Here is a 16794-nt window from a genome sequence, read left to right on the forward strand (position 1 = left end):
TGGCCCAAAAGTGAGGACACATAGGGGTTGTTATTGTACAGGGTGGCCCAAAAGTCAGGACACATAGGGGTTGTTATTGTACAGGGTGGCCCAAAAGTCAGGACACATAGGGGTTGTTATTGTACAGGGTGGCCCAAAAGTCAGGACACATAGGGGTTGTTATTGTACAGGGTGGCCCAAAAGTCAGGACACATAGGGGTTGTTATTGTACAGGGTGGCCCAAAAGTGAGGACACATAGGGGTTGTTATTGTACAGGGTGGCCCAAAAGTCAGGACACATTGGGTTGTTATTGTACAGGGTGGCCAAAAAGTCAGGACACATAGGGGTTGTTTCATTCATTTTAACACCTGGCATTAAAAACATCATGTTTATTTAAGTTAACTTATTAATAACAAACTCTTACTTCAATTTCAGACGACGTTTACAAAACTCTGTCCAAGAACCCCGATTCAAGAGTGAACCAGAATCGACGAAGGTTGAACGTTTCCACCGTTTAATCTTCATTAAGTTAACAAGAGATTTCACCGTGTAATCTTAATTAAGATCAGAAGACAATCTAACCGTGTAATCTTGATTAAGATCAGAAGAGATTTCACCGTGTAATCTTAATTAAGATCAGAAGGCAATCTAACTGTATTCTTGAATAAGATCAGAATAGATTTCCACCCTGTAATCTTAATTAAGATCAGAAGAGATTTCCACCCTGTAATCTTAATTAAGATCAGAAGAGATTTCACCGTGTAATCTTGATTAAGATCACAAGAGATTTCACCGTGTAAACTTAATTAAGATCAGAAGAGATTTCCACCCTGTATTCTTAATTAAGATCAGAAGAGATTTCCACCCTGTAATCTTAATTAAGATCAGAATATAATTTCACCGTGTAATCTAAATTAAGATCAGAATAGATTTCCACCCTGTAAATCTTAATTAAGATCAGAATATAATTCCACCCTGTAAATCTTAATTAACATCAGAAGACAATCTAACCGTGTAATCTTGATTAAGTTCAGAAGAGAATTCCACCCTGTAAATCTTCATTAAGTTCAGGAGACATTCTGCCGTGCGAACTTCATTAAGTTCGGTAGAAAGTTCGCGCATCTCGTGAGGCGAAGACCTCCCTATCCCTGGCGACAGACTCCAGCTCTTCCTGGGGGCGAGTCTCCAAGGCGTTCCCCGACCACCCGAGCGCCACCAGCGTGACCCTGGGCCGGCCCCCGGGGGCGTCTTCACCCAGCGGGGCGTTGATGCCGCCCGGCAGAGTTTCAGGGGGAGTCTGCCGTGGCGCGGTTGGGTTGGAGGGGCAGTGACGGTGTGGCCTGATCCCCACACACTCTCTAGTCTCTGGGGGTGTGAGTGGTAGGGGTCAGTGATGTTGTGGCATGACCCACACACTCGATAGTCTCTGGGGGTGTGAGTGGTAGGGTCAGTGACGGTGTGGCCTAACCCACACACTCTCTAGTCTCTGGGGTGTGAGTGGTAGGGTCAGTGATGGTGTGGCCTAACCCACACACTAACTCTCTAGTCTCTGGGGCTTGAGTGGTAGGGGCAGTGATGGTGTGGCCTAACCCACACACTCTGTCGTCTCTGGGGTGTGAGTGGTAGGGTCAGTGACGGTGTGGCCTAACCCACACACTCTCTAGTCTCTGGAATGTGAGTGGTACGGGCAGTGATGTTGTGGCCTGAACCCACACACTCTCTAGTCTCTGGAATGTGAGTGGTACGGGCAGTGATGTTGTGGCCTGAACCCACACACTCTCTAGTCTCTGGAATGTAAGTGGTAGGGTCAGTGATGGTGTGGCCTGACCCACACACTCTCTAGCCTCTGGGGTGTGAGTGGTAGGGGGTCAGTGACGGTGTGGCGTGACCCACACACTCTGTCGTCTCTGGGGTGTGAGTGGTAGGGTCAGTGACGGTGTGGCCTGACCCACACACTCTCTAGTCTCTGGGGTGTGAGTGGTAGGGTCAGTGACGGTGTGGCCTGACCCACACACTCTCTAGTCTCTGGGGTGTGAGTGGTAGGGTCAGTGATGGTGTGGCCTGCCCACACACTCTCTAGCCACTGGGGTGTGAGTGGTAGGGGGTCAGTGACGGTGTGGCCTGCTCCCACACACTCTCTAGTCTCTGGGGGTGTGAGTGGTAGGGTCAGTGACGGTGTGGCCTGACCCACACACTCTCTAGTCTCTGGGGGTGTGAGTGGTAGGGTCAGTGACGGTGTGGCCTGACCCACACACTCTCTAGTCTCTGGGGGTGTGAGTGGTAGGGTCAGTGACGGTGTGGCCTGCTCCCACACACAGTCTCTGGGGTGTGAGTGGTAGGGGGTCAGTGACGGTGTGGCCTGACCCACACACTCTCTAGCCTCTGGGGTGTGAGTGGTAGGGGGTCAGTGACGGTGTGGCCTGACCCACACACTCTCTAGTCTCTGGGGGTGTGAGTGGTAGGGTCAGTGACGGTGTGGCCTGCCCACACACTCTCTAGCCACTGGGGTGTGAGTGGTAGGGGGTCAGTGACGGTGTGGCCTGACCCACACACTCTCTAGCCACTGGGGTGTGAGTGGTAGGGGGTCAGTGACGGTGTGGCCTGACCCACACACTCTCTAGCCTCTGGGGTGTGAGTGGTAGGGGGTCAGTGACGGTGTGGCCTGACCCCACACACTCTGTCGTCTCTGGGGTGTGAGTGGTAGGGTCAGTGACGGTGTGGCCTGCTCCCACACACAGTCTCTGGGGTGTGAGTGGTAGGGTCAGTGACGGTGTGGCCTAACCCACACACTCTCTAGTCTCTGGGGTGTGAGTGGTAGGGTCAGTGACGGTGTGGCCTGACCCACACACTCTCTAGTCTCTGGAATGTAAGTGGTAGGGTCAGTGACGGTGTGGCCTGACCCACACACTCTCTAGCCTCTGGGGTGTGAGTGGTAGGGTCAGTGACGGTGTGGCCTGCTCCCACACACAGTCTCTGGGGTGTGAGTGGTAGGGTCAGTGACGGTGTGGCCTGACCCACACACTCTCTAGCCTCTGGGGTGTGAGTGGTTGGGGCAGTGATGGTGTGGTCTAACCCACACACTCTGTCGTCTCTGGGGTGTGAGTGGTAGGGTCAGTGACGGTGTGGCCTGCTCCCACACACAGTCTCTGGGGTGTGAGTGGTAGGGGGTCAGTGACGGTGTGGCCTGGCCCACACACTCTCTAGCCTCTGGGGTGTGAGTGGTAGGGGGTCAGTGACGGTGTGGCCTGCTCCCACACACAGTCTCTGGGGTGTGAGTGGTAGGGGGTCAGTGACGGTGTGGCCTGCTCCCACACACTCTCTAGCCTCTGGGGTGTGAGTGGTAGGGGGTCAGTGACGGTGTGGCCTGCTCCCAGTCCCCCTCCCCCCCCTCCCCCCCGCTCTCTCTCAGGTCTCTGGGGTGGAGTTGACGCAGGCGTCCGCCACCTCGAACAGGAAGGCGTTGGGGCCGGCCCTCTCAGCCAGCTGCCTCGCCGTGTCCCCCGCTCGGTTCCGCCACTCCGTCTCCACGCCGCGCGTCCCCAGCAGCAGCTCCAGGGTGCGGGCCGACCCCCGCTCGCTCGCCGCCACGTGCAGCGCCGTCTGGAGGCCCTGGTAGCGGAACGGCGGACGTGGTAGGCAGCGAACGATTAAGATGCGGTGTGGGCGGGGGTGTGGGCGGGGTTAAGATGGGGTGTGGGCGGGGGTGTGGGCGGGGTTAAGATGGGGGTGGGAGGGGTTAAGATGGGGTGTGGGAGGGGTTAAGATGGGGTGTGGGCGGGGTTAAGATGGGGGTGTGGGAGGGGTTAAGATGGGGTGTGGGAGGGGTTAAGATGGGGTGTGGGAGGGGTTAAGATGGGGTGTGGGAGGGGTTAAGATGGGGTGTGGCCGTGGTGTGGGTGGGGTGTGGGAAGGGTGTGGGCGGGGTGTGGGCGGGGTAAAAATGAGGTGTGGGCGGGGTTAAGATGGGGTTTGGGAGGGGTGTGGGCGGGGTTAAGATGAGGTGTGGGAGGGGTTAAGATGGGGTGTGGACGTGGTTAAGATGAGGTGTGGGCGGGGTGTGGGCGGGGTTAAGATGTGGTGTGGGAGGGGTTAAGATGGGGTGTGGGCGGGGTGTGGGCGGGGTTAAGATGGGGTGTGGGCGGGATGTGGGCGGGGTTAAGATGAGGTGTGGGCGGGGTTAAGATGGGGTGTGGGCGGGATGTGGGCGGGGTTAAGATGAGGTGTGGGCGGGGTTAAGATGGGGTGTGGGCGGGATGTGGGCGGGGTTAAGATGGGGTGTGGGCGGGGAGTGGGTGGGGTTCGGGCGGGGTTAAGATGAGGTGTGGGCGTGGTTTGGGCGGGGTGTGGGTGGGGTTTGGGAGGGGTGTGGGCGGGGTGTGGGCGGGGTTAAGATGAGGTGTGGGCGTGGTGTGGGCGGGGTTAAGATGAGGTGTGGGCGGGGTGTGTGTGGGGGGGGCAGTGCGGCATCGTCAGGGTCGGGATGGAACCCACGACCTCCTGTAGACCAGGCGAGGTCGTCAACATCTCCTAGCCACCGTGATGATGATGACAATGACGAGAGAGACACCGCAGACTACAAATAAACAGCAGCAGCAGCATCGTCAGGGCTGGGGACGGAGCCACGTGGGTCCGCCCCGTGCCGGCGAGCCTTCGACACTTCGCGTGGACGGCGGCCTCGAAGCGCACCTAGCCTGGCGCAGGCGCCGTGGTGACGTCGCCACCAACTCGGTGGCGAATGGCGGTTGTTGTTGTTGATTAGGTTGTTGTTGATTAGGTTGTCGGGGAGCGGTGGTGCAGCGGTGTGTGTACGAGTGTGTGTGTGTGTGTACGAGTTACATATTTCAGTTGGAGACGCTGCTGCTGAGACTGGAGCGTGCCACTAAGAGGTGGGGCCTTACCATCAGCCCCACCAAAACTAAGCACCTGCCTGGGTATTTTGTACCATCGGACACTCCACCCCCACAACTCCCAATCGGTGATGGGGCAGTTGTGCAGAGAGTGGAGAGTTTCCCATACCTGGGCAGTGTGCTTATGACTGGCTCCAGTTTAACAGCAGAGGTCTCACTCCGAATCAGTCGAGCGGCAATATCTTTTCATCGGTTGCGTAACGCTGTGTGGAAGCTACCTGGTCTGTCGCTCCGCACTAAGCTTCAGGTCTTCTCGGCCACGGTCATTCCCTCCCTTCTCTACGCTTGCGAAACGTGGACCCCCCTAATGGAACATCTTCGCCGGTTAGAAACATTTAGGCTGGCCTGCCTACGATCCATCCTGGGTTTAACCAGACTGGATTGTGTGAGGAGCTCACAAATCCTTGAAAGATCTGGGCAGGGTCCCATCGGTGAGCTCCTCTGGCAGGCAAGGCTGCGATGGCTGGGTCATGTAGCCCGCATGCCCAGCCACCGCATGCCGAAACAGCTTTTGTTTGGCCGGATTGAAGGGGCTAAGCGGGCGCGGCACGGGCTAGAGAAGAGATGGAGTGATGTGGTACAGGAGGACGTGGAGCTGAGTGAACTTGCCGATGACTGGTACCATTGGTGCCAAGATCGGCCTCTGTGGAGGAGGCTCGTGAAGGATGCTACTGGGCAGTTGGAGGCAGTCGCCCTCCAACAACAACGGAGGACGGAGGAGCGACGCTCAGAACAACGAGCGGAGCGCTGGGTGGCTAAAGCACAGCAGGTTGGCACAGTAGGGTGCACAGGTGGTGCACCAGCCAGTCATCTCAGTCGACCCGTGGCACCTGGGTCTGCCCCGTGACCTCCAGCCAGCGGGCGTTCGACACTTCACGTGGCCTCAGGGTGCACATAGCCTGGCACAAGCGTCGTGGTGACGTCACCGCCACTTAGTGGCGAATGGCGGTTGTTGTTGTTGTTGTTGTGTGTGTACACTGTGTGTGTACACGTGTGTGTGTGTACACTGTGTGTGTACACGTGTGTGTGTGTACACTGTGTGTGTACTGTGTGTGTGTACACTGTGTGTGTGTGTACACGTGTGTGTGTGTACGTGTATGTGTGTGTACACTGTGTGTGTGTGTACACTGTGTATGTGTACACGTGTGTGTACACGTGTGTGTGTGTACACGTGTGTGTATGTGTGTGTACACGTGTGTGTGTGTGTACACGTGTGTGTACACTGTGTGTGTGTACACTGTGTGTGTACACTGTGTGTGTGTGTACACTGTGTGTACACTGTGTGTGTGTGTACACGTGTGTGTGTACACTGTGTGTGTGTACGTGTGTATGTGTGTGTGTAAACTGTGTGTGTGTGTGTACACTGTGTGTGTGTGTACACTGTGTGTGTGTACACTGTGTGTGTGTGTGTACACTGTGTGTGTGTACACTGTGTGTGTGTGTGTACACTGTGTGTGTGTGTATGTGTGTGTGTGTACACGTGTGTGTGTACACGTGTGTGTGTGTACACTGTGTGTGTGTGTACACTGTGTGTGTGTACACTGTGTGTATGTGTGTGTGTACACTGTGTGTGTGTGTACACTGTGTGTGTGTACACTGTGTGTGTGTACACTGTGTGTGTGTATGTGTACACTGTGTGTGTATGTGTGTGTGTACACTGTGTGTGTGTGTACACTGTGTGTGTGTACACTGTGTGTGTATGTGTGTGTACACTGTGTGTGTGTACACTGTGTGTGTACACTGTGTGTGTGTGCACTGTGTGTGTGTATGTGTGTACACTGTGTGTGTGTGTGTACACTGTGTGTGTGTACACTGTGTGTGTGTGTACACTGTGTGTGTGTGTACACTGTGTGTGTGTACACTGTGTGTGTGTGTGTGTACACTGTGTGTGTACACTGTGTGTGTACGTGTGTACACTGTGTACACTGTATGTATGTGTGTACACTGTGTGTATGTGTGTACACGTGTGTGTGTACACTGTGTGTACACTGTGTGTGTGTACACTGTGTGTGTACACTGTGTGTGTACACTGTGTGTGTGTACACTGTGTGTGTACACTGTGTGTGTACACTGTGTGTGTGTGTACACTGTGTGTGTGTGTACACTATGTGTGTACACTGTGTGTGTACACTGTGTGTGTGTGTATACTGTGTGTACATGTACACTGTGTGTGTATGTACACTGTGTGTGTACACTGTGTGTGTACACTGTGTGTGTGTGTACACTGTGTGTGTACACTGTGTGTGTGTACACTGTGTGTGTACACTGTGTGTGTGTACACTGTGTGTGTGTATGTACACTGTGTGTGTACACTGTGTGTGTACACTGTGTGTGTGTACACTGTGTGTGTACACTGTGTGTGTGTACACTGTGTGTGTGTACACTGTGTGTGTACACTGTGTGTGTACACTGTGTGTGTGTACACTGTGTGTGTGTACACTGTGTGTGTGTATGTACACTGTGTGTGTGTGTGTACACTGTGTGTGTGTACACTGTGTGTGTGTGTACACTGTGTGTGTGTACACTGTGTGTGTGTAAGTACACTGTGTGTGTGTACACTGTGTGTGTGTATGTACACTGTGTGTGTGTGTGTACACTGTGTGTGTGTACACTGTGTGTGTACACTGTGTGTGTGTACACTGTGTGTGTGTACACTGTGTACACTGTGTGTGTACACGTGTATGTATGTACACTGTGTGTACACTGTGTGTGTACACTGTGTGTGTACACTGTGTGTGTGTGTACACTGTGTGTGTACACTGTGTGTGTACACTGTGTGTGTGTGTACACTGTGTGTGTGTGTACACTGTGTGTGTACACTGTGTGTGTACACTGTGTGTGTACGTGTGTGTGTACACTGTGTGTGTGTACACTGTGTGTGTACACTGTGTGTGTGTACACTGTGTGTGTGTGTACACTGTGTGTGTACACTGTGTGTGTGTACACTGTGTGTGTGTGTACACTGTGTGTGTACACTGTGTGTGTGTACACTGTGTGTGTACACTGTGTGTAACCTGTGTGTGTGTGTACACTGTGTGTGTACACTGTGTGTGTGTGTACACTGTGTGTGTGTGTACACTGTGTGTGTATGTACACTGTGTGTGTACACTGTGTGTGTGTACACTGTGTGAGTACACTGTGTGTGTGTACACTGTGTGTGTGTGTACACTGTGTGTACACTGTGTGTATGTGTGTGTGTGTACACTGTGTGTGTGCACTGTATGTGTACACTGTGTGTGTACACTGTGTGTGTGTACACTGTGTGTGTGTACACTGTGTGTGTACATGTACACTGTGTGTGTACACTGTGTGTGTGTGTGTACACTGTGTGTGTACGTGTGTATGTGTGTGTGTACACTGTGTGTGTACACTGTGTGTGTACGTGTGTATGTGTGTACACTGTGTGTGTACACTGTGTGTGTGTACACTGTGTGTGTACACTGTGTGTGTGTACACTGTGTGTGTATGTGTGTATGTGTGTGTGTACACTGTGTGTACACTGTGTGTGTGTACACGTGTGTGTGTACACTGTGTGTACACTGTGTGTGTACACTGTGTATGTGTGTACACTGTGTGTGTACACTGTGTGTGTGTGTGTACACTGTGTGTGTACACTGTGTGTGTGTGTACACTGTGTGTACACTGTGTGTGTGTGTACACTGTATGTGTGTGTGTACACTGTGTGTACACTGTGTGTGTGTACACTGTGTGTGTACTAGTGTGTGTGTGTACACTGTGTGTGTGTGTACACTGTGTGTGTGTACACTGTGTGTGTGTGTGTACACTGTGTGTGTACACTGTGTGTGTGTACACTGTGTGTGTGTACACTGTGTGTGTGTGTACAGTGTGTGTATACACTGTGTGTGTACACTGTGTATGTGTACACTGTGTGTATGTGTACACTGTGTGTGTACACTGTGTGTGTACACTATGTGTGTACACCGTGTGTGTACACTGTGTGTGTACACTGTGTATGTGTACACTGTGTGTGTGTATGTGTACACTGTGTGTGTACACTGTGTGTGTACACTGTGTGTGTGTACACTGTGTGTGTGTGTACACTGTGTATGTGTACACTGTGTGTGTACACTGTGTGTGTGTGTGTGTACACTGTGTATGTGTACACTGCGTGTGTACACTGTGTGTGTACACTGTGTGTGTACACTGTGTGTGTGTACACTGTGTGTGTACACTGTGTGTGTGTGTACACTGTGTATGTGTACACTGTGTGTGTACACTGTGTATGTGTACACTGTGAGTGTGTACACTGTGTGTGTGTACACTGTGTGTGTACACTGTGTGTGTGTGTACACTGTGTATGTGTACACTGTGTGTGTACACTGTGTGTGTGTGTGTACACTGTGTGTGTGTACACTGTGTGTGTACACTGTGTGTGTGTGTGTACACTGTGTATGTGTACACTGTGTGTGTATACTGTGTATGTGTACACTGTGTGTGTACACTGTGTGTGTGTGTGTACACTGTGTATGTGTACACTGTGTGTTTACACTGTGCGTGTGTGTACACTGTGTGTGTACACTGTGTGTGTGTACACTGTGTGTGTACACTGTGTGTGTGTACACTGTGTGTGTGTGTACACTGTGTGTGTGTACACTGTGTGTGTACACTGTGTGTGTGTACACTATGTGTACACACTGTGTGTGTGTACACTGTGTGTACACTATGTGTGTACACTGTGTGTACACTGTGTGTGTGTACACTATGTGTACACACTGTGTGTGTGTGTGTGTACACTGTGTGTGTGTACACTGTGTGTGTGTACACTGTGTGTACACTGTGTGTGTACACTGTGTGTGTACACTGTGTGTGTGTACACTGTGTGTGTGTGTATGTGTACACTGTGTGTGTACACTGTGTGTACACTGTGTATGTACACTGTGTGTGTACACGGTGTGTACACTGTGTGTGTACACTGTGTGTGTGTGTATACACTGTGTGTACACTGTGTGTGTACACTGTGTGTACACTGTGTGTGTGTACACTGTGTGTGTACACTGTGTGTGTGTGTGTACACTGTGTATGTGTACACTGTGTGTGTGTGTGTACACTGTGTATGTGTACACTGTGTGTGTACACTGTGTATGTATACACTGTGTGTGGTGTGTGTACACTGTGTGTGTACACACACAGTGTATGTACACTGTGTGTGTACACTGTGTGTGTACACTGTGTGTATGTACACTGTGTGTGTGTACACTGTGTGTGTACACTGTGTGTGTACACTGTGTGTGTACACTATGTGCGTACACTATGTGTGTACACTGTGTGTGTACACTGTGTGTGTGTGTACACTATGTGTGTACACTGTGTGTGTACACTGTGTGTGTGTACACTGTGTACACTGTGTGTGTACACTGTGTGTGTGTACACTGTGTGTACACTGTGTGTGTGTACACTGTGTGTGTGTACACTGTGTGTGTACACTGTGTGTGTGTACACTGTGTGTGTGTGTACACTATGTACACTGTGTGTGTACACTGTGTGTGTGTACACTGTGTGTGTACACTGTGTGTGTGTGTACACTGTGTGTGTGTGTACACTGTGTGTGTACACTGTGTGTGTACACTGTGTGTGTGTACACTGTGTGTGTGTGTACACTGTGTGTGTGTGTACACTGTGTGTGTACACTGTGTGTGTGTGTGTACACTGTGTGTGTACACTGTGTGTGTGTACACTGTGTGTGTGTACACTGTGTGTGTGTGTACACTATGTGTGTACACTGTGTGTGTGTGTACACTGTGTGTGTACACTGTGTGTGTGTACACTGTGTGTGTACACTGTGTACACTGTGTGTGTGTACACTGTGTGTGTGTACACTGTGTGTGTGTGTACACTGTGTGTGTGTGTACACTGTGTGTGTACACTGTGTGTGTGTACACTGTGTGTGTGTACACTATGTACACTGTGTGTGTACACTGTGTGTGCACACTGTGTGTGTACACTGTGTACACTGTGTGTGTGTACACTGTGTGTGTGTACACTGTGTGTGTACACTATGTGTGTACACTGTGTGTACACTGTGTGTGTACACTGTGTGTGTACACTGTGTACACTGTGTGTGTACACTATGTGTGTACACTGTGTGTACACTGTGTGTGTACACTGTGTGTGTACACTGTGTGTGTACACTGTGTGTGTGCGTACGTTGGTGCGTGCGTTGACGTCGGCCCCGTGCTGCAGCAGCGTGGAGGCGAGGGTCACGTGGTTCCAGCGGCAGGCGCAGTGCAGCGGCGTCCACCCGTCATTGGTGCGAGCCCCCACCTCCGCCTGGGGGGGGAGGGGCAAGGGGAGGAGCAAGGGGAGGGGCAATGGGAGGGGCAATGGGAGGGGCAAGGCAGGGCAAGGCGGGGCAAGGGGAGGAGCAAGGGGGGTCAAGGGGAGGGGCAAGGGAGGGGCAAGGGGAGGGGCAAGGGGGGCAAGGGGAGGGGCAAGGGGGGGCAAGGGGAGGGGCAAGGGAGGGGCAATGGGGGGGGCAAGGGGGAGGGGCAAGAGCTGTGAGTAGCGAGTAGCAGCAGCACCTGTGAAGGTAGACACAGACAAAGGTCCCCCGTGTAGCCTCAACAGACTGTAGGGGCAAGTGCTGTTAGTAGCAAGTAGCAGCAGCACCTGTGAAGGTAGACACAGACAAAGGTCCCCCGTGTAGCCTCTAACAGACTGTAGGGGCAAGTGCTGTTAGTAGCGAGTAGCAGCAGCACCTGTGAAGGTAGACACAGACAAAGGTCCCCCGTGTAGCCTCTAATAGGCTGTAGGGGCAAGTGCTGTTAGTAGCAGCAGCACCTGTGAAGGTAGACACAGACAAAGGTCCCCCGTGTAGCCTCTAACAGGCTGTAGGGGCAAGTGCTGTGAGTAGCGAGTAGCACCTGTGAAGGTAGACACAGACAAAGCTCCCCCGTGTAGCCTCTAACAGGCTGTAGGGGCAAGTGCTGTGAGTAGCGAGTAGCAGCAGCACCTGTGAAGGTAGACACAGACAAAGCTCCCCCGTGTAGCCTCTAACAGACTGTAGGGGCAAGAGCTGTGAGTAGCGAGTAGCAGCAGCACCTGTGAAGGTAGACACAGACAAAGGTCCCCCGTGTAGCCTCTAGCAGGCTGTAGGGGCAAGTGCTGTTAGTAGCGAGTAGCAGCAGCACCTGTGAAGGTAGACACAGACAAAGGTCCCCCGTGTAGCCTCTAACAGACTGTAGGGGCAAGTGCTGTGAGTAGCGAGTAGCACCTGTGAAGGTAGACACAGACAAAGGTCCCCCGTGTAGCCTCTAACAGACTGTAGGGGCAAGTGCTGTGAGTAGCGAGTAGCAGCAGCACCTGTGAAGGTAGACACAGACAAAGCTCCCCCGTGTAGCCTCTAACAGGCTGCTGGGGCAAGTGCCGTGAAGGCTACCGGCACTGTGGCACACCGGGGGGGTGGGTGGCTACCAGCACCACTCCCGGCCGCCTTTGTCTCCCCCCCCCGCCCCCCCCCCACTGACCCCGGCGTGCAGCAGGGCGCTGGCACAGCGGCGGTGACCGTGTGAGGCTGCACGGTGCAGGGCCCCATAGCCGTCAGAGTCACGAGCAGCCAGCACCAGGGCAGGGTCCATGGCCAGCAGGGAGCGCAGCTCCACCAGCTGGGGGGGGCATGGGGGGGGAGGGGTCACAGGGGAGGGGAGGGACACATGGGGGTGGGGGGAGGAGGGGCATGGGGGGAGGGGTCACGGGGGAGAGGGGTCATGGGGGGGAGGGGCATGGGGGGGGAGGGGTCACGGGGGGGGGGCGGTACGTGGGTGGGACACACAGACAGAGAGGGGCATGGAGAGAGACAAGTTTCAGATGAGTGGTGGTGGGTGGAGGGTGGGGGGGTGGTGGTGGTGGGTGGAGGGTGGGGGGGTGGTGGTGGTGGGTGGTGGGTGGAGGGTGGGGGGTGGTGGTGGGTGGAGGGTGGGGGCGGTGGTGGGTGGAGGGTGGGGGGGTGGTAGTGGTGGGTGGGGGGTAGTGGTGGTGGTGGGGGGGTGGTGGTGGTGGTGGGGGGGGGGTGGTGGTGGTGGATGGATGGTGGGGGGGTGGTGGTGGGTGGAGGGGTGGTGGGTGGTGGGTGGAGGGTGGGGGGGTGGTGGTCGTGGGTGGAGGGTGGGGGGGTGGTGGTGGTGGGTGGATGGTGGGGGGGTGGTGGTGGGTGGAGGGTGGGGGGGTGGTGGTGGTGGGTGGAGGGTGGGGGGGTGGTGGTGGTGGGTGGAGGGTGGTGGGGGGGTGGTGGTGGGTGGATGGTGGGGGGTGGTGGTGGTGGTGGGGGGGTTGGTGGGGGGGCGGTGGTGGTGGATGGTGGGGGGGTGGTGGTGGTGGTGGGGGGGTTGGTGGTGGTGGTGGGTGGAGGGTGGGGGGTGGTGGTGGTGGGTGGAGGGTGGGGGGGTGGTGGTGGTGGGTGGAGGGTGGGGGGGTGGTGGTGGTGGGTGGATGGTGGGGGGGTGGTGGTGGGTTGGTGGTGGTGGTGGGTGGAGGGTGGGGGGGTGGTGGTGGTGGGTGGATGGTGGGGGGGTGGTGGTGGTGGGTGGATGGTGGGGGGGTGGTGGTGGGGGGGTTGGTGGTGGTGGTGGTGGGGGGGTTGGTGGTGGTGGTGGGGGGGTGGTGGTGGTGGGTGGAGGGTGGGGGGGTGGTGGTGGTGGTGGAGGGGTGGTGGTGGTGGGTGGAGGGTGGGGGGGTGGTGGTGGTGGTGGGGGGGTTGGTGGTGGTGGTGGTGGGGGGGTTGGTGGTGGTGGTGGGTGGAGGGTGGGGGGGTGGTGGTGGTGGGTGGATGGTGGGGGGGTGGTGGTGGTGGGGGGGGGGTGGTGGTGGGGTGGTGGTGGTGGTGGTGGTGGTGGGTGGTGGTGGTGGTGGTGGTGGGGGGGGGGTGGTGGTGGGGGGGGTGGTGGTGGGGGTGGTGGTGGTGGGGGGTGGTGGTGGTTGGGGGTGGTGGTGGTGGGGGTGGGTGGAGGGTGGGGGGGTGGTGGGTGGATGGTGGGGGGTTGGTGGTGGTGGTGGGTGGATGGTGGGGGGTGGTGGTGGTGGTGGGGGGGTTGGTGGGCCTCTCACCCGGCCGGCTGCCGCAGCTTGGAGGAGCCGTGATCCCGCATCGTCGCTCACCTCCTCTATGACGTCATCGTCGTCATCGTCAACATCATCAGCAGCGCCACCACCTTCTTCTTCGTCATCGTCGTCGTCATCGTCGTCGTCATCATAATCTTCCGCTATCGTGTCCACTACCGCATTCTCGGAATCTCTCTCCGTTTCTCCTGGTCGAGCAGAAGATGGGACACACACACACACAGTGACACACACACACACAGTGACACAACAACCGCCATTCGCCACTAAGTGGCGGTGACGTCACCACGACGCTTGTGCCAGGCTATGTGCACCCTGAGGCCACGTGAAGTGTCGAACGCCCGCTGGCAGGAGGTCACGGGGCAGACCCAGGTGCCACGGGTCGACTGACTGAGATGACTTGCTGGTGCACCACCTGTGCCCCCTACTGTGCCAACCTGCTGTGCTTTAGCCACCCGGCGCACCGCTCGTTGTTCTGAGCATCGCTCCTCCGCCCTCCGTTGTTGTTGGAGGGCGACTGCCTCCAACTGCCCAGTAGCGTCCTTCACGAGCCTCCTCCACAGAGGCCGATCTTGACACCGCTGGTACCGGTCATCGGCAAGTCCACTCAGCTCCACGTCCTTCTGTACCACATCACTCCATCTCTTCTCTAGCCCATGCCGCGCCCGTTTAGCCCCCTCGATCCGGCCGAACAAAAGCTGTTTCGGCATGCGGTGGCTGGGCATGCGGGCTACATGACCCAGCCATCGCAGCCTTCCCTGCCGGAGAAGTTCACCGATGGGACCTTGCCCAGATCTTTCAAGGATTTGTGAGCTCCTCACACAATCCAGTCTGGTTAAACCCAGGATGGATCGTAGGCAGGCCAGCCTAAATGTTTCTAACCGGCGAAGATGTTCCATTAGGGGGGTCCACGTTTCGCAAGCGTAGAGAAGGGAGGCAATGACCGTGGCCGAGAAGACCTGAAGCTTAGTGCGGAGCGACAGACCAGGTAGCTTCCACACAGCGTTACGCAACCGATGAAAAGATATTGCCGCTCGACTGATTCGGAGTGAGACCTCTGCTGTTAAACTGGAGCCAGTCATAAGCACACTGCCCAGGTATGGGAAACTCTCCACTCTCTCCACAACTGCCCCATCACCGATTGGGAGTTGTGGGGGTGGAGTGTCCGATGGTACAAAATACCCAGGCAGGTGCTTAGTTTTGGTGGGGCTGATGGTAAGGCCCCACCTCTTAGTGGCACGCTCCAGTCTCAGCAACAGCGTCTCCAACTCCTCCTCTGACTGAGCAGCTATTACCAAATCATCAGCATACATAACGTGGTTGAGCAATAGGGAGCCATCCCTTGACCGCACCCGGGCATCGATTAGCCTCCCATTATATCTGTACCATATGGAGATTCTCCCGGTACAGCTATTGAAGGCTTCACGAACTACGTGGTCAAAATAGATGTTAAATAATGTGGGAGCCAGAGGACATCCCTGTCGCACCCCAAGGTGTACAGGGAATGGCTCTGACTCCCGGCCACGTAGTTTTATCCGGGCCCGCTCACCATCATGAAGGTCCTTAATGATCGTGAGCAGAGGGTCAGGTACTCCAAAAGCACGATGAACGACCCAGAGCCCAGGCCTACTGATGGTATCATAGGCCTTGACCAGGTCAATAAAGCAGAGATGTAGGTCTTGTTGGAATTCCCTACACCTCTGCTGTAGCAGATGGACAGAAAATATGGCATCTGTGCAGGACCGCCCTTTCCTGAAACCGCATTGGGGCTCCGCAAGCCTCTCCTCAGCGTGCCTGGCAAGGCAATGCTGAATAATCCTTGCCAGGACCTTTCCCGGCACACTGAGGAGTGAGATGCCCCTGTAGTTGTTACAGTCTGTGCGGTCCCCCTTCTTAAAAAGGGGGACCACCAGGGCATCCTTCCAATCCTGCGGAACCCGTCCAGTGGTCCAGACTGTTGTTATGATGTCATATAGGGCAGTCTGTGCACAAACGCCACCCTCCCTCAGCATTTCGCTTGGGAGATCATCTCTGCCCGCTGCCTTTCCTGGTCTCAGACTCCGGATCACCTTCAATACTTCCTCAGCAGATGGCACCTCAGCCAGCCACTCACAGGGGGTGACTTCTTCCAATATTTGAGGCACCGCAGCCTCAGCAGGGTCATCCTCACTTTGTGCCACGATGTTTTCCTGGCTGAGGGATTTTCCCTCCCCCAGGACCTCACAGAAATGCTCAGCAAATCTGTGAACCTGTTCCTGGGGGTCGGAGATTGGATCACCGTTTTTTCCCCTAATGATGGTAATAGGTGTGGCGCTGCAGGTTACTTTTTTGATGGAGTTAAATAGAGATTTGTGATCACGGGCCACTGAGGCAGACTCCATCTCCTCAGCAACCCGCGACCACCACCCATCCTTGCAGCGCCTCACGGCTCTCCGAACCTCCGAGCGAAGGCTGCGGTAAGCCTCCTCATTCTCTGACGTGGGATTCTGTAGCCGATGACAGTGGGCCTGTCGCTTTTTCTCAACCATCCTGAACACCTCCTCTGTCAGCCAGGGTCTCTCGGGAGGTCTGGACCGCGTACCCAAAGCAGCCATTGCAGCTGCATGAGTCACAGTCCTAAACCTCGCCCATTTACCCTCGACATCAGGAGGAGTCGGGGACGATGCCAATCCCAGCCGCAAGCGATGATGAAATTCTCGCTTGCAACTTTCATCAGATAACTGAGACCAGGCCACTTTAGGTCGGAATGGGGTCCTGGGTGTACACCCACCACCGGAGTGGAAGAATGGCAGGCGCATCTTACAGATGACTAGTCGATGGTCAGAGGGCAGATCA

The 16794-nt window shown here is 55.1% G+C and overlaps 1 protein-coding gene across 5 annotated transcripts in view; it reads right to left on the bottom strand.

The window, feature by feature from the left end:
* Positions 1-477: 477 nt before the first annotated feature.
* LOC116937743 (ankyrin repeat domain-containing protein 49) overlaps positions 478-16794 on the bottom strand; it is a 390193-nt gene continuing 373876 nt past the window's right edge. For 2 of the 5 annotated variants that reach the window (XM_076058053.1, XM_032944843.2), the window contains 4 exons: positions 13948-14147; positions 12372-12509; positions 11053-11175; positions 2052-3589 (listed from right to left, as the gene is read on the bottom strand). In XM_076058053.1, the coding sequence (XP_075914168.1) occupies positions 3386-3589; positions 11053-11175; positions 12372-12509; positions 13948-14147 (665 nt within the window). In that variant the 3' untranslated portion in view covers positions 2052-3385. The other 3 variants (XR_012931440.1, XR_012931441.1, XR_012931442.1) reach the window with 3 other exon arrangements.

Source organism: Petromyzon marinus, assembly GCF_048934315.1.
Source record: "Petromyzon marinus isolate PM22_M1 ecotype Great Lakes invasive population chromosome 67 unlocalized genomic scaffold, UKy_Petmar_22M1.pri1.0 chr67_unloc.6, whole genome shotgun sequence".
Classification (NCBI taxonomy): domain Eukaryota; kingdom Metazoa; phylum Chordata; class Hyperoartia; order Petromyzontiformes; family Petromyzontidae; genus Petromyzon; species Petromyzon marinus.